Genomic DNA, 26,164 nt, shown 5'->3' on the forward strand with positions numbered 1-26,164 from the left:
TGCCCTGGGGGAAAATGTGTTTCTTATGGAAGGGATGTTCGTAAAAACTTCAGAGAGGACTCATTTGATTGGAAATTGAAAGTTCTAGCTCAGTTTTTGAAAGTCAAAAGAGATTGGAGGGCAAATAGCCCCCCCCCACGCCCTTTTTCCCAAATGCATCCCATACAAAGTTTGAGATTAGCCATTAAGTTAAAAATTGTTCAAAAGTCAGATAACAAAAACTCAGGTGTCGACACAGGGCCTTGGGGCAGATATTATAAGTTATGCCCTGGGGTATATATTGTTCGTATGAAAGGGATGCTCGTATACACTTCAGAGAAGGCTCATTTGATTGGAAATTAAAAGTTCGAGTTCCCTTTTTAATAGTCAAAAGAGATCTGAGGGCAAATATCCCCCCCCCCCCCACCTTCTTTTTTCAAAGCCATCTGATGAAAATTTTGAGATAGACATTTGGTTTAAAAAAAAATAGTTCAAAGGTCAGATAAGAAAAACTCCGGTATCAATACAACCCCCCAGGGCCCGAGGGAAGACGGTCTAAGTTATGCCCAAGAGACATGTATGGTTCTTTTGAAAAAGATGCTCGTATAAACTTCATAGAAGGCTCATTTGATTGGAAATTGAAAATTATAGTTCACTTTTTAAGAGTCAAGAGATTTAAGGCAAACTAGCCTCCCCCCTCCCACGCCCTTTTTTCTCCAAATCCATCCGCTACAAATGTTGGGCAAGCCAGTTTTTTTTAAATGGTTCAAAAATTAGATAACAAAAACTCCGGTGTCAACAAAACCCCCCAGGGCCCGGGGGGTAGGCGTTGTAAGTATTGTCCTGGGGCTTAAATGGTTCTTATGAAAGGGGCGCTCGTATAAACTTCATACAGAGCTTATTTGATTTGATATTGAAAGTTCTAATTCAGTTTCCAAGAGTCAAAAGATATTCAAGAGTAGCTAGCTCCCTCCCCCCACACACCCTTTTTTTCCCCAACCCGATCCGATGAAATTTTTAAAATAGCCAATTCATCAAAAATTATTATAGATCAAACAAGAAAAAATCCTGTGTCGGTACAAAGCCCTCAGGGCCCGGAGGCAAGCGTTGTAAGTAATACTCAGAGGGCATATATGGTTTTATGAAAGGAATGCTCGTATAAACTTCGGAGAGGGCTTACTTGAATGGAAATTGAAAGTTCTCGTTTATTTTTTAAGAGTCAAAAAGAGATCGGAGGGCAACTAGCCCCCCCCTCCACGCCCTAAATGCATCAGATAAAAAGAATTTAAATTTTAAAATGCATCAGATAAGAGGCACTTCATATAGAAGGAGTCGTCGTATAAACTTCAAAGGGGGTTCATTCGATTGGAAATCAAGAGTTCTACTGCCCATTTCAAGAGTTGGAGGTGATCGGAGGGCAACCAGCCCTCCCCCAAGGCCTTTTCCCATAAATATATCTGATAGAAAATCTGAGGTAGACATTACATCAGATAAAATTCTTGAGATAACCATTTGGTTAAAAATAGTTAAAAGGTCAGATAACAAAACTTTGATATTGACACAACCCCCTAGGGCTCGCGGACAGGTGTTGTAATTTATACCCTGTGGGCATATAAGGTCCTAATGGAAGGGATGCTCGTTTTAACTTCAGCGAGGGCTCATTTGATTGGACATTGATAGTTCGAGTTCACTTTTTATGGGTACGTAGTCCCCCCCCCCCTCTACCCCTTGCTTTTCTCAAACCCATCTGATAAGAACTTTGATATAGCCATTTTTTTAAATAGTTCAAAGACGATATAACGAAAACTCAGGGGTTAACACAGTCCCCCAGGGCCCGAGGGTAGGCGTTGTAAGTTATGCCCTGGGTGAATGTATGGCTCTTATGGCAGGGATGCTCGTAAAAACTTCAGAGGGCTAATTTGATTGGAGATTAAAAGTTCATGTTGAGGTTTTTGAGAGTCAAAAGAGATTGGAGAACAACTAATCCCCCGCGCCCTGTTTCCCGAATGCATCAGATAAAAATTTTGAGATAGGCATTAATTTAAAAATTGTTCAAAAGTCAGATAACAAAAACTCAGGTGTCGACACAACCCCCCTGGGCCCGGGGCAGGCGTTATAAGTTATGCCCTGGGGGCATATATGGCTGTTATGGAAGGGATGCTCGTATAAACTCCATAGAAAGCTCATTTGATTGGAAATTGAAAGTTGTAATTCAATTTTTATGAGTAAAAAGGGATCGGAGGGCAGCTAGCCTCCCCCCACACTCCATTTTTTTCCCAGAGGCACTTTATATAGAAGGGGTCGTCGTATAAACTTCCGAGAGGGCTCATTTGATTGGAAATCGAGAGTTCTAAGGCCCTTTTTAAGAGTCAAAGGTGATCGGAGGGCAACTAGCCCCCCCCCAAGCCCTTTTTCCACAAATATATCTGATAGAAAATTTGAGGTAGCCATTGCATCAGATAAAATTTTTGAGATAGCCATTTTGTTAAAAATAGTTCAAAGGTCAGATAACAAAACTCTGATGTTGACACAACCCCTCAGGGCCCGGGGACAGGCGTTGTAAGTTATGCCCTGGGGGCATATAAGATTCTTATGGAAGGGATGCTTATTTTTTGGAAAGTGAAAGTTCTAGTTCACTTTTTAAGAGTCAAAAGAGATCAAAAGACAACTGCCCCTCCACGCCATTTTTCCCCCAAACACATCAAATAAAAAATGTAATGCATAAATAAAATAAAATCAAATAAAAAATAGTTCAAACATCAAATATTAAAACTTCTGGGTTGACACAACCCCCAGGGTCCGGGGACAGGCGTTGTAAGTTATGCCCTGGGGGCATATATGGTTCTTCTAGAAGGGATGATCGTAAAAATTTCAGAGAGGGCTCATTTCATTTAAAATGAAAAGTTCTAGTTCACTTTTATAGAGTCAAAAGAGATCGAAGGGCAATTAGCCCCTCCCACCCCCTCCGTACCCTTATTTCCCAAAACCTATCCGATAAAAATTTTGAGATACCAGTTTTACCAGGAGTATACCAGTTTTAATATTTTGATGAACATTCGATTTTTTTTTTTTTAAGTTTGATTTTGAAATAAGGAACTTTTAAAAACTTGAAACTTTTGCAATCAAAAACGAAACAAAATTAATTTAAAAAAAAAATTTCCGAAAAATAGGCTTTTAAAAGAAAAGTAAAGGCCATTTTAAATTTAAGCTCAGCAGATACAAATACCTATTAAAATTCAAAATCAAAACGACCAGAAATTACTATTAAAGAATAAATGAAACTCAAAACAAACAGAAATCAAATAAACAATCATAGCAAAATATACAACAAGTAATAATATAAATGAATAAATAGATCTTAAAGCGAGTAATGTTTAAATTGAATATGAAAATCAAGCTTAAAACGAAAAATAATATTTTGCAATTGAAGTATAAATGAAACTTAAAACGAACAGAAATTAAATAAACAATCAATGCAAATTAACATACAATAGATATTAATGTAAATGAATAAATAAGTCTTAAAAAGAGTGAAACTTAAATTGAATGTGCAAATCAAGCTTGAAACGAGCAAAAGTCACCACAAACAAGAGTTTGGTTATGACCTCCTTCTCTCATTGTAAAATCTTAAAACGTACTGCGAAAATAGGGATTCCAAAAATGTTTGAACCCCCTTAATCTCTGATACGAGATGAGCGCTTTAGCACTGAGCCATGATGACGTAGAAATTTTCACAACTTCCAAACTTTAATATTAGAAATATTCATAGAACGAACTCTTCATTGTATCTGGCACCATGCCTACTTTACGATCAAATCCATACTCATATCAAAAAGTCCCTATAGTAAAATCTTTTTAAAGAATGTCTAACTAGCCTTTTACCCCACTCATTTAGGAGATTAAATCAAAAAGTGTCGTTTTTGATGCCATTTGCATTTTCTTTTCGCGCTATCAATTTTAATTTATGTGTACCAATTTAATATAAACATTAGCTTTCGAATGAGATCTTAATCATCTTTCCATGATTATCCACTAATCCCTTTGCGAGGGTGAAAAAAGAAAAGAAAAACGCGGAGACAGAAAGGTTGATCCCAAGCTGGAATGGGGACTTTTTTACTTTTTGTCACGGGGGGGGGGGGGCTGTGAATCACACGATAGTGATTTATTTTCCTTCTTTTCTTCCTTTACTCAAAGGTAAGTAAGCTGAGCTGATGCTGTCAGATTAAGAGGCGGTGCTCTGCTACGGAGATAGTACCGGCACACCGCCGAAAGTTTTCTCCCTACCGTTATGTGTTTTATGGGTGGCTTTCCGGTGATAAATCGCTTTGGGGTCTCTCATCTGCACTATTTTACTTACGAAATCAAGAATGTTTTTATTTGGCAATGTCGAATTTCTTTGGCGAACATCTGAAATGTAAGAAACATTGAAATATTTGGCGGTAAAACATGACATAATTGTTAATTGCTACTATCAGCTGAAATTGCCCTTGCAGAAATTTTGCTAAAAGTTATTCCAATTTTAAAAGTTTATAGGCTGGGTGAACGGGAACTACTGAGTTGGTTCTAAATAGGCTGTATTATCTTTTTAGATGTTTCCAGTTTAACTGCTCCTCTTCTTCCTAATGCCTGGATGTATGTCCTTTGCTGCAAACAAAGGTTTTTTGAATATATTCTGTAGCTTTATTGTTGTTCTTATTCTGATAAAGATATAGGCTAGTTTAGGATGAGCTACTATTGGGTAGAAATCGGACATACACAACATGGCTAATATGGGAGTAAAGTTCATTTTTGATGCAAATGGATGTTAAATTTAGATTGAGAATGCAATTCTAGGTATATATTTACACATTAAGGGGGTGGGGGTCTATATTCTGTGAATAGGCTATATAGGCTCTAGGCCTAATAAATTCATGAATTTCTTAGAAAAACAAGGAAAGAATTGAAGATAAAGGCTCTCCCCCTGCAAAATGTGTTAACTAGGATTATTCTACATATTACGGAGTAAGAATTATTTTCTTAATATGTTTCCTTTTGTCCAGCTGGACTCCTAGCCTAGGCATAAAATACTGGTTGGCTGGTTGGCTAATTTAAAGATTTGTATATACATAAACTGTCAAATTAGCCATCTGGTGATATCCTGTAGAAATCTAATAAGAAAGACAAATATACCTTTAGAATCTTCATTTACTATTCTTTCCAAATATAGCAGTGGCTGCCTATAGGCTAACATTCTGGTTTCCATCCCCTTTTAAAGAAAACGCTTAGCCTATACAGTTAGTTTAGAGGTTTTGTGAGTTCAGGGTGCAAGAATAGGCCTAGTTTTGAAAATTAGTGTTTTAAGACTAAATTGCTAGGGCTAAGAATAACTGAAAATGAAAAGCTTATGTTGGGTAACAAGAACATTGATCTAGTGGACAGCTTTACTTGCCTAGACAGTATCATTAGTGAAGATACTGGGTGCAGGAAGATGTCAAAAGTAGAATGGCCAAGGCCCAGGGTGTTTTCACAGTTAAAAAAAAAGTTTGGAAGAATAGGAAGATAAGTCTACAAACCAAAATTATAATATTAGATGCTACAGTGATGACAGCAGTCAAGTATTGTTCCAAGCATGGGTGTTCCAAAAAACAGAGGAAGATTTGCTAGATATTCTCCAGATAAATTGCCTACAGATTTTTTTGGGTACCCAACTGAGTTAACTTATCTCAAACCATAGGCTATATAGAAAGTGTGGTTTGAACCTGCTTTCTATGGCTATAAAAAGAATAAGATAGCTAAGGCACATTCTGTAGATGAAGGATGACAGATTGTCCTTTTTGGCCAAACAAAAAGCAGGTCCTCCCCTGTTGGGGTTGTTGATGTCATAAGGAAAGGTTTAATGGAAATGATAACTTCCTGGGACAGTATGAAAAGGGAGGCTTTGAATAGATTGGGATGGAGGAGGAGTGTGTGTAGCTCTGTTGGCCTCAGGCAGCTTGGTGCTTCAGTGAGTTGTTTTTAGAGCTGGTATACAACAAATTCTTACTTTAGTTTGTACAAAACCCTTGTGTTTAACAAATTGTCTGAGTTACTTCCACGTTAATTGACATTTTTCCCAGCATCTTTGTTCTGTTGGTCTAATATTGTTTTTCTTTTTTTTGTATGTACCTATAGACCTATTTCAGTTTTTTTGCAATTTGTTTTCCTTACACTGTGCCATGAATTCACCATCTAGCCTAAAGTGAGCCCATGACCTCTCCAAACCTCTAGTACCAATACTTTTAAAGCAGGCCTTCTCTCAGTATCAATATATAATAGCAGAAAGATAGGTAAATTGTAGGTTTTCATAATAATCCAAAATAGTCTTACCTGTGTGATTTGAGGATCAGAGTGAGCCCTGACCCTACCCACAACCGTTCAGCAAAAAGTATGCACAAGTTTGAACTGGAATCATGCCAGGATTTTCCATCTGCATGAGTTGAAGACCAACATAGGTGAAAGTTTTTTTTGTACCCCTTCTTTTGTAACACCCTTCTTATAATGTTAATAAAATACCCTTCTTTAAAGAGCAGGGGAAAATAATATGAATGGAAACTTAAGCTATTCTAAAAAGGTAAAAAAAGAACAAGGGCAAATTCCATACAACCTTATCCAGAAAAGTTCAAAAATCAGTGTATTCTTTTCAAATTTTAATTTTCAGATTAGAAATGGCTGATGGTACTGCAGCTCCTCATGGGAGCATTCCAAAAGTTTCATTTACAGAACAAACTAACATCTTTGAAATATTTAAGACAGTTTATAATAGCCTCAGAATTGCCATTTTTATTATTTTTACAATTGAATTAACACAAAATTTCAGAATATTAGTTCTTAGTGGCCCCTCAAGATACATCTGTGTATCAGCAGATCATGATGATTCTTTCAGAAGCTAATTTTTCATCTATGCCAGTAGGCTGTGGAAGGTAGTAATTCCAGGCCTGTAAACTTGATGTAAATTGAGTGGCGGGCTGATTTGTAATTTAATTGTCTTTAAAACATGGTGAAGGAGATTCATATGTTTATTAGGTAATTGAAAAATTAATTAGGGTTAGGTTAGGCTATGTAAGTGAAACTTTTAGAATTAACTCCTGAAAGTTTTATTAGCCTACATCAATTATTTCTTTCTTTAGGCTAACTTTTACAAAAAATTGTTCAAAAATTGATTGTTTACTCTAATTTATAATTACCAACCAAAATTTTGAAGTAATGTAGGCCTACCTATGCTGACATAAATAACACCTCTAGAGGAATTTAGTCTATCAATTCAAGCATTTCCATATAAATATTCCATTTTCTGCTTATATAAGCATATGCTAACCTAATCAGAGCACTCAATGCTCCTAATAGCTAAACTTATTACCAAAATTAGTATATATATGCAAAAAGCCCCACTTTCATTCTATCTAAAATATGGTTCTTCCTGAAAAAATGTCTAAAACTGGTAGAGAAAAGTGAGAAAAATTATGTTTGTTTGCCTCAAAACACTGAAGTTTCACAATTGGAATTTTAGAACTGCCTGTGGAGTCAATTCACAGAAATGAGGGGGTGGGGGAAAGTGATTCTTTTTAAAACTTGAGGGGGTAGTTTTGTTCTCTTTTTTAATCAAAATACTAAAAAGGACATGTTCCAATGATTATACTCACCCAAAAATTTACTTGTTTTAATCTGTGGTGTGACAAATGACCTTCCTGTCCACTCTCCCTGATTAACATCCCTAAGACTTTCCAAAACAGTTTCTAAGACTGGTGGTTCCAGTGAAATGTTTTAAGGAGTAGCAAAGTTGGTGTATTCCATTTTTAAAATACCTTGAGACTGATGGACCACACTGGCCACAGGCCAGAGGTAACACTGTAGTGTTGTCTATAGTAAAGGCCCTATGGCTCCAATGTTTTACTTTTTATTTATGATTTTTTCCCCAGAGGTATTTCATATGGAAGGGGTGGTTGTATAAACTTTGGAGTGGGCTCTTTCAGATGGAAATAGGAAGTTGTAGTTCATTTCTTAAGAGTAAAAAAACATCAGAGTTCAACTAGCCCCCCCTCCCCCATGTTCTTTTTACCCCAACTCCATCCAATAAAAATTTTGAGATAGCCATTTTATTGAAAATAGTTCAAACATCAGATAACAAAACTTCAGGGTCACCACAAACCCCCAAAGCCCAGTGGCAAATGTTTTACTTTATGCCCTGGGGGCAAGTAAGGTTTTTATGTAAAGGGGGTTGTATAGACTTCAGATGTAGCTCATTTGATTGGAAATCAAAAAGTTGCAGTTACATTTCTAAGAGTCAAGAGGGATTGGAGGGCATCTATTCCCCTCCCACTCACCCTCTTTTTCTTAAATGTGTCCAATCAATTTGAGATATCTATTTTGTTCAAAATAGTCCAACAATCAGATTACAAACATTTTTGGTCAACATACCCCCCCCCCCCCCCTCCCCAAGCCAGGGGGAACTAAGGATTGTAACTTGTGCCCCAGGGGTGTATAATGTTTTTAGGTAAGAGGTGGTCTTATAAACTTCCAAGGGGCCTCAAATGATTTGAAATTCAAAGTTCTAGTTCCCAACTTAAGAGTCAGAAGTGATCTGATAGCAACTAGCCCCTCCCCCCACCAACCCTCTTTCCCCAAATGCGTCTGATTGAATTTCTTATTTAGCCATTTTGTTCAAAATAGACCAAAAATCATATATCAAAAACTCCAGGGATAACACAGCCCCCCAGAACCCAAAGGCAACTGTTGTAAAGTATGCCCCCAGGGTATATAAGGTATTTTTGGAAGGGATGGTAGTATAAACTTTAAAGGGGGCTCATTCAATTGTAAATCAGAATTTCTAGTGCCCTTTAAAAGAGTCAAAAGTGATTGGAGGGCAACTTTTCTCCCCAAATGCACAATCAAAATTCCAGGGTTGACACAACACCCCAGAGCCAGGAGGCAAGTTTTGTACTGGGGGCATATAAGGTTCTTATGTGAGGGTTTTGAAAATAGTTCAAAGATCTGATAAACTCAACCCACACCCCCACTCAAAAAACTTGTGAACAATATTTTATTCCAAAACTTATGGGAGCTGAACCCTGGCCTTCTCTGCATGCCCCCCCCCCCAAAAAAAAAGAAACAAAATAAAACTTGTTAACAATGTTTTATTCAAAAAATTATGGCAACTCATCTCTGGTCCTTCATGGCCCAGGCCCTCCCCCCCCCCAAGGAAAAAAACAACTTAAATTTATTTGTTTTTTGCCCAGTACCCCTTCCTCCTCTGAGAATTATCAATGATAAATCATGGGAGCTGACCCCTGGCCCTCCCTCCATGACCTGATGCCCCCCCCCCCCCCATAAAAAAAACTTATTAATGATATTTTATTGCAAAAATCATGGGATTCTGTATTCTTTGCTGCAAACAAGAGTTTGGCTACTGCCTGTTTCCCTAATGGTAAAAGCATAAGTCCTACTGTGCATCTGGTGCTTTACTAAAACAAATTCTATTATAAACATTTTCTTTTGTACTTATTACAATATTGAGAATAAGATGAAAATTGCAGTGAAACCAGACCAGAATTTACAAATATTACCACTAGGCCCTACAGCTTTCACTATTTGCCAAGTTTTGGGGATTTCCCCAAAAAATCTTGCAAAAACAGAGCAGCAAAAACACTTGGGCCTAGAAGTGTCATAGCTTTAAATTCCAGCCCTGAGTGAAACAAAATCTTGAACTGTTGAGTTTTCAGCAATTTAATATCTTTATATATCAAATATTCAATTTAATTTAATTAATTCTTGCCAAGACAGTTAATTTATTTTGGAATAAAAATTATTTTGGAATAATTATTGAAGTATGGAATTTTGACAAGCTTAGAAACTTCGGCAATAAAAAACAAACAGAAATTGACTAAAAAAAAATTCTGGAAAAGAAACTTTTTAAAGAAAAGTAAAGGTCATACTTAACTGGAGATCAGAAGAAATAGAAACCTACAATAACTCAAGCTCAAGCCAACAGAAATTACTATTAAAGAATAAATAAAACCCAAAACGAACAGAAATTAAACAAACAATCATGGCGAGAAACACACAACAGGTACTAATATAAGTGAATAAATAGATCTTAAAATATGTAGAGCTTAAATTGAATATGCAGTGGTCTAAGTAAGTGGTCTAAGACATTCCTTAGAATTTTGGAAGAATGTGGCCAAGAATTTTGTCTCTGGCCCTGACAATACACTATATGCTGCGTTTGTTTTTATGCCTGTCTTCCGGCAGGCTATTTTGATTGTTCATGAATGAATGTTTTAATATTCAATATTGTACATTGGTCCATTGTAAAATTTTCTTTAATCATATCTTTCTTCTTTTTTCCCTTTTTTGCTTTTGATCACCCTGGAGTTTGATATTTAACTAAAACTTACTCAGAAGTAAGTGAAATCCTCCACTCCCTCAAAGCCAGAGATATCCCTCAGTTGAAATTCCAAGGTTAAATATGCACCTGAATAACAAAAAAAAACACTTTTAATCGTTGTTTTATTAAACCTAAATAGGCAAAATTAAAAAAAGAGAAAAAATAATTTCTAAATGATATTTTTTATTTGTAATAATTATACTTTATCTGTTTAAAGAAAAAAACAACAATTTATTTTTCATCTAAGTTCTTTCACCAGTTTTTTTTTTACTAGATAGTAAATGCACAGTGTACTAAAAATACTTGTGTAGAGCATAGCTATAAATAGAAAAGGAGGAGTCCAGGAGGAAATAACCTTATGTTTTTTGTAGTTTTTGCGTAACCCACAGGATAAATCCTCTGATCTCATTCCTTCCCCATAATAGTCAAACGTGTATGAATCTATATTCGTTAATGAAAATAGATTCTAGCAAAATGTTTTTTTTCTGCAATACCTTTCACTGTAAATTTGAGACTAGTTAGCCACCAAATATGACTTGCTCCAAAATCCCCCCCCCCCCAAAAAAAAATGTTTTGTCAAGTCTGTGCTTAATTTTCTCACTTTTATAATACAATAAAATTGATCCATCCCATAAGAAGCAAGATTTGTTAAGGCGCAATCTATTAGCAATTGTTTATTTTATGAAAACATTTTTGACAGGCCACATGATAATAATAATCTATCAATAACTCTCTGTGAAAGATTAGAAGTGGAGCAATACAGATTAAACACAAAAAAAAAAACACACAAACCTATTGTAAGTAAAAGCAAACCAAATCAATTCAACTACAAACTTCAAACCTACAGCTCAGTATGCTTTTACTATTTAACAAGAAACCAAAATTATGCTAACAAAAAAAATCCTTTCGAGTTTATATCTCTTTATCTTTTTAGATATAAGACTGATTATAATACTTTTTCAGGATCTTAGTCTTTTGTTAAGTTTGGCAAGAGAAACGTAAAAATTGAGATGAATAACCAAGATAACCATGACTCTGGACCTAGTCACTTAAGCAGTGGAAGTTCAGTGGGCAAAAATGGAGAACCTATATTAGATGAGAATTCTTTGTCATCCATGGCTACCACAGAGGACACTAGTAGTAGTGTCTTGGACATGCGAGAAAAAGTTGCTGATATAAATGCCCTTTTAGAAGAAGTTTCCCCAAATTCTGAGAATGATTCTAGTTTGGAAACTGAAGGCATGTCAGCAGAATCACTTGATGAACATAAAAAGTTGATGGAAAATATTCTTCTAGAAGAAGCTGAGAAACGGAAAGAGGAAAAGGAAAAAGCAGACAAAGAAATGACAGAGCAAAGATATGAGCGCTTGATGGACTTATTAGGAAAAAGTCAACTTTATTCTCAACTTTTGCATGAAAAGATGAAAGAACTTAAAGATTTTCCATCAATGGCTATTAGAAAAGGGAGAAAAGTCAAAGGAAAAGAAAATGCTTATGAAACTGGGAAGCCAAAAAGAGCAAGAAAAGGAATTAATAGAGATCTATCAGAAAAGGCAGATAGTCAAGAAAAATTGAAACTGGCAGCAGGGGAACATATTGAAGAGCAACCATCACTCCTAGAAAATGTCACCTTACGACCTTATCAAATTGAAGGCTATAAGTGGCTGAAGCATATGGCAGCAAGTGGACTAAGTGGAATTCTTGCTGATGAAATGGGTCTTGGTAAAACACTTCAGTGCATAGCCAATATATGTGATATGTTAGAGAATGGGCTGGAAGGTCCCTTTTTAGTTGTAGCACCACTTTCTACTTTGTCAAACTGGCTCAATGAGTTTACTCAATTTGCTCCTAAAGTTTCAGTAGTACTGTATTATGGTCCAGCTGACAAAAGATGGGAACTTTCACAAAAAATCAGTGCTGCAAAGAAAGTAAATGGGCGTACAGAATATCCTGTGGTAATTACCTCTTATGAACTTATCATAGCTGATGTTAGAATCTTATCTCAACCTATGTGGAAGTACTTAGTTGTAGATGAAGGTCATAGGATTAAAAATTATAAGTCAAGGCTATCATTGGAACTCAAGAAATATAGCAGCATGAACCGTTTACTTCTCACAGGAACACCATTACAAAATGATTTAACTGAGCTGTGGTCTTTGTTGAATTTCCTGATGCCTGAAATCTTTGACGACTTAGATGTGTTCCAGTCTTGGTTTGACTTGGAAGAAATCAAGTCAAGTAAGTTCTTACCCTCCCTCTCTCTTTTTCTTTTCCTACTTTTCTTTAATGGTATTTTTTTGTATATACATCATTATGCAAATATGGTATAAATCACTAAGGAATAGCTTTAAAGCTTTTCGGGAAAGGAAAAAGGCGTTTCAGAGTAGTTTGACGGTATTAAATGTTACTTAATTTCAGAGATAGATGAGTGTTTGGCTTGAGGACAGGAGAGAGGCTATCAGAAGAAGCTGTGGGGGGGGGGGGGGTAAACGGCAGAACATGCATTTCTAGGGTCAAATTCCTGTGGAGGATGCCACAATTGCTTTCTTAGCTTGATAGTTTGTCACTTAAATAAGCTTAGACAAATATGTCATAAAGTTTGGAACAGTTTTTACTGGCTTATCTAGGACGCAAATAGACCTAAACAGTCAAATAATTTGAAACAGGTCAGGGAAACAAATAGTTCTCAGAAAATTCATGACCATAGAAAAAGTGTACATTGATGAAGCAGAGTGGAATACTCCACCAACATTACTGATTTTGTTTTGTAAACTTTTGCCATCTTTGAGCAAGCTACATAGTTCCTTTTTCATAGAAGGGCATGTATTTATCAACAAAAAACTTAACAGAGATCAGACCAGTTTCCTGATGGAAACTGATGAGTTCATTCAAAGCGTTTTATTAAAAAAAGAAAAAATGTATATGCTGGATATGGTATGAATATGTTGAATATGTTAGTTCCCACCATACTGACCTGACCTTTATCAGTCATACATCCATTCTTTGCTCTCTTCAAACTCCTTGTATAAATTCCAATCATGATCGAATTGTAAGTCAACATTTTCTTCATATTTTGCTGATAAAGAAAAATACTTCCATGAGCAAGAAGCAATGTAGCTTGATGAAATCCAGTTGTGGTTTTACTGATAAACTGCTGCCACTACTAACAACTCACTGCAGTTCCAAGATATCTGAGGCCAACACAGCTGCAAATGCCTTGCCTTTGCCCCAATCTATTCTAAGCTTCACTCTTTACCCCTTCCCATGAAGTTCCATTTTTTTTAATCCTTTACTATGACCTCTTACAACCCGTGTTTGGGGATGACCTTCTTTTTGTTTGGCCCCAGATTGATGGCCACAGGACCCTATCTTTGGCAATCTGTGATCCTTCATCTGTAGAACATGGCCCAGCCATTTTATCTTTTCCTTTTGTACTCCCCTAGAAAGTGGTATCAAACCATATTTTTTGTACAGCTTATTGTTTGATATATAGTCAGTTAAAGGAGTACCTAATATATCCTTAGACTATCCCCTCTGGAGAATTTTTAACAATTTTATTGTGATAGATCTACTTTGTGTTATAGTTCTAGCCAGGAATTTTCGTTCTACTTCCAAGAAAAAGCTGGAAAAACTATTAACTTTTTTGGGTTTATCAAACACCACAAGCATAGATCAAAGCAATTGATAGTCGTAGGTATGCTTTATTATAAGTTTAATTCTTGCAGGTTGGACGAAATAATTAGTAATCCCTCATATCTTTACAACAACTGTCAACTACTCGTAGCATAAAAGTACACTTTTCATGTTTTTTTGCCCCCTTCCCTTATAAGAAAAAATTCTTAATTCATCTGGTTCTTATTGGCTGGACAGCTGTGCACCTAGGGACATTATTGTTAATAATCATTATTCGTTCAAAATAGTAGTTTTTGACATTCCCAATGTAGCTTGTTAAAATGCCGTAAGTGTCTTAAGCAAATAATACTATAAAGCCCCATTTTCCATGTTTTTAAGGAGTGGGTGGTTGCGAATTCAAACTACGACTCTCCTTTATGGGTCAATATGTATTTCTTGAAGGTAGGTTCAACAGTGGTTGTAGTGGTGGTTCCAGATAGTGGACCCCCCCCCCTAACGTAGTGGCAGATTTGGGGTTGGGGTTGGGACCGCTTACTCTGGTTGGGTTTGGGACAATGTAACACTTTAAATTATTTTTCGTAATTGGTTTTTAATAGTTGAGTTATTAATAAGTTTCTAATTGTTTAGACGGTTTCTTTTTCCAAACAAGTTTGAAAAAAGTCTCAGATACTTTGTGTTGTCTCTGTTAGATTTTAATGATGACGGATACAAGTATCAACTTAAATTTATATTTATCAAGGGAATCTATCCGTATTACCACGAAAGCGAACTGGGAGGCAAAAATCTTCATTTCGTAATAACAAGGAGGGGGGACTTAAAATTCTAACTTCTTTAGGCTGTCGAAACGATATTTCAAGATGTTTGCTGTCACAACAGGGCTTAAATACTTAATATTTAAACTTCTTTTTACTGTAAAAGATTTGTTTTCGAGTCTTGCTATGGTACAGAGGTGAAGAAATTGATATCATTTCTTTTTTGGTTGTCATAAAATCTGGGTTTGCTTTTTTTGCGAAGCAGGGGTTTTTTACAGCATTGTTGTTTTTTAGGGGATTTGTATAATAGAAATTAAGTGTATGAGAAGTGCAAAGATATTATTAATTTACTTTTTGGATTTCGGTCTGCAAATGTTGGCCACTTTACTGAATATTTTCATCTAATTAAACCTGTGAATTAACGACATATCATCTACTCTGTTCATCCTAAAACATTAAAATAAAGGCCAAACTCTTTAGAAATATTTGAACTTTAATAAAGGTTCATATAAATATACACTTGAAGCTAAGTATATGAGTCTAAATACTCCTTCAAAGGTCAGAGTAATAATTTTTTTCAAACATTTACTAATGAAATGTTCAAAAAAGTGAAAATTCACACCACTTGAGTTAACCACGGAAACAGAATGTAACTACAATAATACTTCAGAATTTCTCACCTTCTCCATACCCACCAGTCACAAAATATAGTTATGTTTATGTATAGGAGCTGCATATATTTGTCCATAAAGCATATATACTGCTATATATACCGCTGAGGATTTTATACTTATGTTGGTAACATACACAGCATCCTATTATATTTCCACAATTTTTTGTCTATAAATCAGAGTTTTTACAGTCTTATTTAATACTAAATCTGAGCCGATTTTTTGTACTCAACAGACATATTTAATTTTTTTAATTTCAATAAATTAAATTTTAATTTGTGTACTCAACAGACATATCAAGATTTAAACATTTGACTTGAATATGTGAAATTTCAAGATTAAAAAAAAAAAAATTAAGAACCAATCACAGCTTGAAACCTTGAGAATTTAAATCACAAATCTATACCTATCAAATATAAAAATAACAAACACATAAGTATTTGTTTTTTAAGGAGTATTTTGACTCATATAGCCTACGTAGTTTGAAGCGCATGTCTACATGCATCTTTATTAGAATACGTATTTTTCTGACGATTTTGGTCTTTATTGGATTATTTTAGGATGAATAGAAGAGGAAATACTAACGACGAGTTCTAAACTGAGAGGACAAGCCCACTATAAACGTTCACCGATATAAAGAGGTAGACATCGACCGTGCTATAAATAGATATGGCGAGAGTAGAAAGAGAAAAATAGACTTTTTCTTATAAATTTGGGAATTCTGTAATTGAAGCAAAATATATTGAACTTTAAAAAGTGGAAAGATACGCTACATTGCTATGAAAACCGAAATTTTGATAAGTAAATTTTTGAGATTTCGTCAATGTTGCACATTTTTATTAATACACTTTTTAAAAAGAAAGTGATTAGTTAATGTTTATTGCCTATAACCTCGTTGTAAATGTCTTCTATGTATTTCTATCTCTTTCTTCTATGTTTCTTGTTACACCCCTAAATGAACTAATATTCAATATTTAATCTTTTCCGCATATACGATTGTATCTTAATCTTCATTTCGTACTCTTCATTACCATCATAATTACTAAGTAATGCCGTATAGTTAGCCGACAGGCTAAATGGTTTAACCAGTAAAAGTCGTCACAATTTTTTTTTACAATACAAAGCTTAACTCGCTCGCTATAGTGGTCAGTAGTGCAAAGACTAAAAATTATGCAAAAATATTAAATATCATATTTTTCGTAGATGGTTAGTAGCTTTTTATTCTTTTTATGGCGGGGTGGTTTTTATAACTTACTACATTTTGTATTAATATTTTCACATTATTTTAATTTCAACAGATTTATTAGAACTCTAAACCTCACCAGATTTTAGATTAGATTTACGACCGTTTCCACTACCTACCTACGACGCATAATTGTTGCGGTTCCCTTTAAATTGCTAGTATTTCTCTGTTCGCAAGTTTACTGTAGCAACCTATTATGCACCCCCCGCTAAACAAAATCCTGGATCCACTCCTGAGTGGTTGTTTTATTTTCGAATTACTTTCGACTTTAGTTTTTGTAAGATTATGACAACATTAAATACATCCCTTCTCCTAGATGTGCACAATTTTTTGTATCTGAATTATTGGGAGAAAGCTCAATCTCATCTTTGTCATCTCTCAATCCTCAGTCTCATCTAGGGATTTCTAGGATATATTTTTATTTTTATAGCTCAATCTCTTCTCAATCATCAATCCTCAGCTCAATCTTTCTGATTGAGCTGAGGTTGCCAGATTCGATAAAGTAAAGCTTTTTTTCAGACAGCAAAGACCTTATTGAAAGAGAGAAATCCAAGCACATCATTACAACAATGCATAACATCCTTCAACCATTCCTCCTGCGACGTCTCAAAAGCGATGTAGCCCTGGAACTTCCTCCGAAGAAAGAGTTGATAGTTTACTGTCCCATGGCAAAAGAACAAGAGGAGATGTACCGAGCGATTGTAAACAAAGCAATATTGACAATTGGAGACTTGAACAAAAAGAAAAAGGAAGAAGAGGAGAATCAAATTCTTAATGCTAGAGGTAAATTCGGCCTAGCAGGTCCATAGTCGGGGAAAACCCCAACCTATGAAAATTTGAAGTTTGATAGGACCTCGACCAAAAAAACGCTGTGGTCTATAATTTTTTTAGGAAATTCTTCTTGACTGTAACTATTTTAGTACTAAATTGATAACGGGTCTAGGTACATCTGTAGAGTTGGCTAATGGAGATTGGAATGTTAGTTGGTTTGGTTGGTGCGTCTTAGTTGTCAAGACATACAGGTTGAAAATTTTGGCTTGATTCCTGGTCAACGAAAGAACAACATGCCCACCTTCGTGATGAAAAGATGGAGGTGAGGGGCGGGGGTTGTGTGTGGGATTGAGCGTATGCTTTCTCTTTGCCTCCAATGTATACTGATTGATAATCACTTAAACTGGTCAAACCTGCCTACCTGCGAAATTTTTCTAAAATAGTTGGCAGTGGGGAGAGACTAAGTGCAGCTTGAACTTAGCTTGTTTTTACCCTTTAAACCTTCGTACAATTTGCACTAATAGCATCTTTTTGCTGTTCCCCACGTCAGGCCATAACTTGGACTTGGCTTGTTTTTGCACCAAGTCATGACTTGCCTTGTGTTAGTCAGGACTAGGATCGTCTTATCCCGTTTCAAGTTATTGCATCGACCTCGTTTTCGACGTAACTCGCTTAAAAATTATTAATTCGTAGTATATGCACTGTATACTTATAAAACTAGCTCAAATAAACCAACTTGTCATATGTCCCTGTATTTGTTGAATTTTGAAAAGCTAGCCTTTTACTGAAAACACAAAGCAACAAAGCATTTTGTTGAGTAAAAAGAAAAAGCGGCTTTGAAGTATTTTACAGTAGAAAAAAATATTTTAAGATGTTTTTATATGAGTTGAACTTGCTTAATTTGGTACACAATGTAGATTTTTAGTGTTTAGGCGGATCTGAAGTGATGGTGTCTGGGAAGGGTTTTAAACTATAGACTAACTTCATAAATTCATATTGTAGCTTGAAAATATTGGTACTATAGATAAAAATAACAGGACTTTCAGAGTTTATATTATGGTTTAGTAATTCTTGGTTTTGTATAATGAATTGCATTTCCACAATTAAAAATTTATGTGATTATTTTTTGTAACACAGATGGTGATACCATTGTTTTACCTTATGATAAGTCTGCGATTTGTATTGTCTTAATGACTGTTGAATTCGGGTCGCCAATAAAAGGTCAACGTCAGGTTTTGTTAAAATTTGGCGCTGAAGACAGGTTTTTCATATTCTTTTCCAAATTCAAAGTTTTTCAGATTCATATTTTTGGGGGGATACTTTCAGAATAGAGACTATACAGTATTAAAATTTCAGTCCGAACATAGAAAAAAAAATATATTTTAAGGAAGGGACCTGAAATTATCCTGGAAAGTAAAAATAAAGGTTTGCAATTAATCTAAAATTGTATATTGTAGCCGCTAATAAGAGGCAATTAAAATACAATCAACTCATCTCTATAACCGAAACACAAATAAAACATGACGTCTCAGATATTTACACAAAATTACGAGGTCCCAGAAGGGTTTGGCCTACTGTGTTTCTTGCTATATATTCCCTCCTTCCCCAACCTCCTAAATGAAAAAATTCATTTCTCAGACTCTATGTTAGTCTTATGAATTCCTAGACTAGCAGCTATATTGTGTTAAAACTTTAGTGGGATCAGAGGAAAAGCTCATCTCCAAAGAAACATCTTTCACATTCTGAGCAATGGTCTTCATAACACAGGTACCCATCTCTTAATTATCTGCCTTCGGCCCGGAGTACAATGTGTCGATCTCCAGAGAGGCCAATAGAAATATGGTTTAGAGTCCCTTTAAGGATTCTAGATGAAATTAGTGCTGGCAATGACTGTTATTTCTGAAAAAGAGGAAACTGATAGAGCCGATGGGCAGGAATTGTTATACGGCTGATATTTCAAAGCGATCTAGCCTGTAGTCTACAAATACATAAAATTAATCAATTGAGGAAGAGGTGGGCAAAGAAACTATAATACAAACTCGCTAGAAACTGCTGACCCATTGCTGGTATTTGCCTTATATCTCTGAAATGTTTTTAGGGGAGGAGGGGTCGATATCTCCTTAATAAAGGCTATATTCCATTACATATCAACCCAATCAGAGGACTTTTTCCGACTAAACAATCTTCAATTTTCCTCTCTGGAGAAGAATTTGCTTTTTTAATGATTGAACGGAAATCTTCATACGGTGTAATCTCTATTTAGGGATTCTGAAAAGTTAAAGAAGGACCTTGAGATTTTTGAGATATAGGAAAAAAACAAACTTTTACGAAAGTGGAAATATTTCTGCTATAAAAAAAAATGTTCTGAATTTTGGGATCTACAATGTTTTCTGAAGAGACAGTGTTGCTTAAAATCAATCATTTTGTTTGTTACAAAGGACCGCGTTTTGCTCTTTTCTAGGCTGTAGCTTCTACAGAAATGACAAAAGTAAAATAACAGAATGAGTAAAAATGATACCATCCAGGATCAAAACTAATATCTAGAGATCTGGTGTCCGATGCGTTAACCTTCAGCCCTATGAAAGATACATGATTTTTTATATCGTATTGAAGCGAGGTTTCATGTACAATAAAGCTATATTTTCAGTACGTGGACGGGATGGAGGTTTATAAAATAGGGGATTTTAAATCTCTGATCAAGGACTTTGACCATAGTAATTCTAATCGTGTAGTTTTCATTTTGATCTGCTGCCATTTTGAGGTGTTTCAAGCTTGTTTTCAAAATTCCCGGAAAACTTTTTCGTTGTTACCTTTTATTGCTAAGAAAAGCGTACAGAACAGTTATTAATAATGATTGCAATTTAAGATGTTTTTTTTTTTCACTGGGCAGGTTTTTTTTAAAATCTCTTTTTTACTTTTAACTTGCTAAGAGGACTGGAAGGGGGATATTCAAGAAGGATCCCTTCAAGAGGAACACGCAGGTATTTCAAAAAGGAACAGGCACCAATGTTTTCAACAATTGAGATTTCATCGATACACTTTTTATTGTTCTAAACCTTTCCACCCCATAAATGGCACAAAAAGTGTCATTTTTGGGGCCATATGTTATTTTACGATGGCGATGTTAAGGCAAATCTATACAAAGCGTGTAATTATTAGCATTAGCTTTCAAAAGAGCTCTTACACGGTTCTCTACCATGCTCAAGTGCTACATTAATACTGGAGAACATTGTTAAGACAAAAATAAATAACAGATGCAGTTCCTGATAAAATTTAGATGAAGAATATTTTTCAGTTGGCAGTTGTTGAATTTCTTCTTTTTTGCTCTTTTTTTTACAACGTGTATTTTAGTTTTTACTTTGGTTACTAAGGAGGCTGAAAGAAGGTGTACTCGAGAGGGTATAATTTTCTCAAATATTGAAAATGGGGGTTGAAAACTTCCTTTCGAGGGCTTTTGACCATGGTTATTCCATTGGTGCAGTTTAAATTCTTATCCGCCACCATTTTCGGTGGTTTTCAAGCCATTATTTGAAATTTCCATAATTTTGTTTCTGCGATAAATTTTACTATTTAGACAAAAAGAAATAGTAGTTACGATCCTTGAAACAGCTTTTAATCGAAGATTTTTCTCACTTTACTTTTTCAAGCATGTTTTTAAACTTTCGGTTACTGTGGGCCACGGATGGCTCTTTACTAGGTTGCAGCTTATGCTGCAACCATGATTAGGAATTGGCTCATTTCTCCATGAAGTTAAGACTTAACTCGTTTAAGTACCGAGTCAGGGCTTACCTTGTTTTTATACAGAGTTAGGACTTACTTCTTTCTTGACAGATTCATTACAGTCTCATAAGTCAACTAAAATTAAACTATAACAGACTAATTCCCTGCTCACGTTGTATTGTTGATCACATATCCTCCTGTGACGATCTATTTTCGGCAACACTAAAATGTGCGAATTGCGGCAGTGATCATGTCTATTACAGTTTCAAGTGCCGTTTGCTCCGAGATGCTGAAAAAGAATGCTAATCTACTCTTGGGTTTTCAGTTTGTTCTTTTAACATTAACGGTACTAAGGACAAGAATATCTCAGTTTATCAAAAACCCAAGAAGAGGCTCTGTTCGCACAAGGACATCTTCTGCCATTTGACATTATAATTTTTTGAGACGAGGTCGCGATCTTTCATTCCTCTGAAGTTATGACTGGCAAACCTGCGTGAGACCCTCTAAGGGGCTAGCATATTATATTAAGGAAGGTATATCGTACCTATCCCCAATATGTTACAAGTCGACTGATAATTTTGTTGCTGTTAAGGTTGGCCATTCGTTTTTGTTCTGGCCTTTGGCAAAGGCCAGAACATAATTTGCACTTTACTGAAAAAAAATACAAATGAATGCGCATTGTCAGTTTAATATAAATATAATTATATAATATTTATTAAAGATATTATAAAAGTAAAAACATTTATATGATTTCAGTAAAGTGCAAATTATGTTCTGGCCTTGAAAAGGCATAGGGGTTTTGAGCCCTGCTCATGTTAATTTCTGCTCGTTTTGAGTTTGACTCGGTTATTTATTGTAATTTCTGTTCGTTTTGGATTCCATTTATTTGTCGATGCTGATTTGTGGTAGTTTCACACTTGGTAGATCATTTGACTCTATCTTTGCTCATTTTTTGTTTAATGGAATTCTTTACTTTTCTTCGAAAAACTTATTTTGTGGAAAAAGTTTTTTTTTAACTAATTTCTGTTCGTTTTATATTGACATATTTTTTTCAGGGAAAAAGAAAATAATACTTTAAATCTTTTCGTTTTTTTGAGAATTTATAGTTTGGCCTGCTATTTGTATGCTGGAGAAAAATTTTCAGCAATTTTTAACAACATACACCCTTTTAAAAATCTGGACACAAATAGTAGTGTTTAATTTAGTTTCATACCTCCTCTAAATGCCCCGAAATGGAAAACTTGATACCATTCGCAAAAAAAATCTGTTTACTTTCTTTGAGAGCTTGGATACACTTACGCTATTTTAATTTGGTTAAATTTTAAGAGCAGAAATATCCCCAAAAGTTTGAACATAATACCCTCAGTCGTTCTTGGGATACTGCTGAGATGCCTTATTGGGAATTAGCATTAACACAGTGCATTTTGATTTAACCTTAAGGCAACATTTAGTTTTTAAACATAATGGGCAAATGGGAGGCTGGCCGTGGGAGGGGGATTGGTTGCCCTCCAATCACTTTCGACTATTGAAATCGGATCACCTTTCGATTTCAAATCGAATGAGCCCTTTTTGAGTTTCTACGATAACGCTTTCTAAAACACCTTATATGCCCCCAGGGAATAAATTACAACCCTTACCCTAAGGGCTGTTAGGGTTGTTGTCATACTTTAAGACCTAATTTCCAGAACTTTCAGCTACGTTAAACAAAATGGCTATCTCAAAATTTTGATTGGATGTGTTTAGGGAAATGGTGCCCTTTTGAAGTTTCTACAACAACGCGTTCAATAAAAACCTTATATGCCCCCAGGGCATAACTTACAACCCTGGCCCTGAGGGCTGGGGGAGGGGGTGTCATCCTCAAATACCTAATTTCCAGAACTTTCTACTACGTTGAACAAAATGGCTATCTGAAAATTTTGATTGGATGTATTCGGGGGAATTGTGGGTGTGAGAGGGGGGTTAGTTATCCTCCAATCATTTTCGACTATTAAAAAGGGCACTAGCCCTCTCAATTTCCAATTGAATGAGCCCCTTTTTAAGTTTTACGACAACTCTATCTTTAAAAACCTTATATGCCCCCAGGGCATAACTTACAATCTTTGCCCTGGGGGCTCTGGGGGGTTTGTCATCGGTAAGTACATAATTTCCAGAACTTTCAACTACATTGAACAAAATGGCTATCTATAAACTTTGATTGAATGTTCCTTGGGAAATGGTGGGCGCAAGAGGGGGGTTAATTACTCTCCACTCACTTTCGACTATTAAATTAAAAGGGCGATTTCAATTTCCAATCAAATGAGCCCTTTTTGAAATTTCTACAACAACTTTTTATGTGAAACTTATATGTCCCCAGGGCATAACTTACAACCCTTTCCCTGAGGACTCTGAGGGGGTTATCATCCTTAAAGACCTAATTTCCAAAACTTACAACTATGTTGAATAAAATGGCTATTTAAAAATTTTAATTAGATGTGTTTGGGGAAAGATGGGCGTGAGAGGGGGTAAGTTGCCCTCAAATCACTTTCGACTATTAAAAAGAGCACTAGCCGTTTGAATTTCCAATCGATTGTGCCCTTTTCAAGTTTCTACGACAAATATTTCAATAAAAACCTTATATGCCCCTAGGGCTTAACTTATAACCCTTGCCCTGAAGACTCTGGGGGAGTGTCCTGCTCAAAGGTATGATTTCCTGATCTTTAAACTGCGTGGAACAAAATGGCTATCTCAAAATTTTGATTGGATGTGTTTGGGGAAATGGTGGGCATGGACGGGGAGTTAGTTGCCCTCCAATCACTTCCGACTATTAAAAAGGGCACTAGCCATTTCCATTTCCATCCGAATGAGCTCTTTTGGAAGTTTCTACGACAACGCTTTCTATAAAAACCTTATATACCTCAAAGACGGAACTCCCAGCGCTGGACCCGAAGACTGTGGGGGGGGGGTTTAATCTTCAAAGACCTAATTTCCAGAGCTTACAACTACGTTGAATAAAATTGCTATCTTAAAATTTTGATTGGATGTGTTTGGGGCAACGGTGGGCGTGAGCGGGGGCTAGTTGCCCTTCAATCACTTTCGACTATTAAAAAGGGCCCTAGCCCTTTCAATTTCCAATCGAATGAGCCTTTTTTGAAGTTTCTGCGGCAACGCATTCTATAAAAACCTTATATGCCCCCAGGGCATAACTTACAACCCTTGCCCTGAAGACTGTGGGGGTGTCCTCCTCAAAAACATAACTTCTATTTGGAAATCAATTCAAGCGCACAAAATAGCCATCTTAAAATTTTGATTGGTTGTGACTCGGGAAGCGGTGGGCGTGGAAGGGGTGTTAGTTGCCTTCCAATACCTTTCGACTATTAAAAAGGGCACAAGCCACTCAAATTTCCAACTGTTAGAGCCATTTTTGAAGTCTATACGACAGCTTCTTCGATTCGAAGTGCCCTAAAGGAAAAAATAATAAATAATGCATTGTGCCAACATCGTTCTTATATGCCCCTAGGGCATAACTTAATACCCTTGCCCTGAGGATTGTGGGGGAGTGTCCTCCTCAAAAACATATTTTCTATCTGGAAATCAACTACGCTGAACAAAATGGCTATCTCAAAATTTTGATTGGACATGTTTGGGGGAATGATGAACGTGGGGGGACTAGTTGCCCTCCAATCACTTTTGACTATTAAAAAGGGCACTAACCACTCCAATTTCCAATTGAATGAGCCCTTTTCGAAGTTTCTACGACAACTCCTTTGATACGAAGTGCCCTGGTCTAAGACCACGAAAAAAAAAAATAATACATTGTGTCCACATCGTTCTTTACTTAGGCAGCGCTATTGCGCTGCCTATGATGTGTATTTGCCTTGTAACGACAAAACCGCTATTTCTTTAACTAAGTTCTTTAAAGCTGTTTCATCTTTGAAGAATTGACTGATTGAAGTTAAACGTCGTGGTTATCAGTCGATAATTATCTGTGACTTCGATGTAATCGTAATTGTCGGTCTGTAGGATATGAAATAGTTTTGGGTACTCTTCCTGAGGACTTCTGTTTTATCTCGAAATATAAGCCTTATTCATATAGTCATAACAGTGGTTGGATTTGCAACCTGGACCATTATGTCTTCTCCTCCATGCTTAAACATTCTGATGTCCACTTGGATGGAGAGGAACGGGATTATGATCATTCGCCGATTTCTGTTACAGTTACACTGAATTTAGTTCAGCTTGCTTTAAGTTCTTCCCCGGTTAATAATACTAAATTTTGTTCTAAAAGTGAATGCCCAAAGGCAAATTGACCTCTGTATATGACTACTCTAGTTTCTGTGCTGTCATATGTAAAAGTGCCATATCATCTTTGTATGAATGTGTCTTCTTGAAATACAAGGGCCCAACTAAATACTTATTTTTATGAAATTGTTACATGTTCGAAAAAATTGCCGTGCCATTAATCCAGATGCAGTTTCATTCTAGCTGTTTAGGCTGCAGTGTCATTAGTTTGTTTGAGTAGGGTCACGCTGTCTAATTTGGAAAGAAAATTACGAATTAAAGATAAATAGAACCGTGCTAAGTTTTGGTTACGTATTTGGGTTTCTTGCGATGGACTGTTTTTCATATACCACTATGACTGATCGCTTGCACTTTTTGGTCATTAATTGAGAAACTAGAATTTGATTTTAATATTAATATCTTCCCAGCCTAAGCAAGATTAGAAGTTCCTATTAATCATAAGCCCTATAAGCCCTACTCCCTGCTTGTGTTCTTCGCCTATGTATCTGTAATTTCCTCTAGGGGCCCATTCCTCAAGGTCACCTTGTAGTGCTGTTTGTACTCACCGTTTTGGTGGGGCAAATTCGCCACCCTAACGCTACTATGAAGCCATTCAAGCAAGATTTTCCTTTCGGGGATAGAGACGACGGAAGAGCTTATGAAGGATTGGAGACTGGAAAGAATCTAGCGACACCGGAAGAGCTTTTGCTTTTTACCCAGCTTATCTTCATCAGGGCCA

At 35.9% G+C, this 26,164-nt stretch overlaps 1 protein-coding gene across 2 annotated transcripts in view; it reads left to right on the forward strand.

Annotated features, from left to right (window-relative positions):
* Nucleotides 1–4,420: 4,420 nt before the first annotated feature.
* The window catches only part of LOC148944304 (lymphoid-specific helicase-like), a 49,218-nt gene continuing 27,474 nt past the window's right edge, over nt 4,421–26,164 (forward strand). Inside the window, exons 1-3 of one of the 2 annotated variants that reach the window (XM_089100320.1) lie at nt 4,421–4,486; nt 11,342–12,616; nt 17,197–17,460. In XM_089100320.1, the coding sequence (XP_088956446.1) occupies nt 11,389–12,616; nt 17,197–17,460 (1,492 nt within the window). In that variant the 5' untranslated portion in view covers nt 4,421–4,486; nt 11,342–11,388. The other variant, XM_089100321.1, reaches the window with a different exon arrangement.

Source organism: Artemia sp. Qi Xiang Cuo, chromosome 14 (genome assembly GCF_049724085.1).
Source record: "Artemia sp. Qi Xiang Cuo chromosome 14, ASM4972408v1, whole genome shotgun sequence".
Lineage (NCBI taxonomy): Eukaryota > Metazoa > Arthropoda > Branchiopoda > Anostraca > Artemiidae > Artemia > Artemia sp. Qi Xiang Cuo.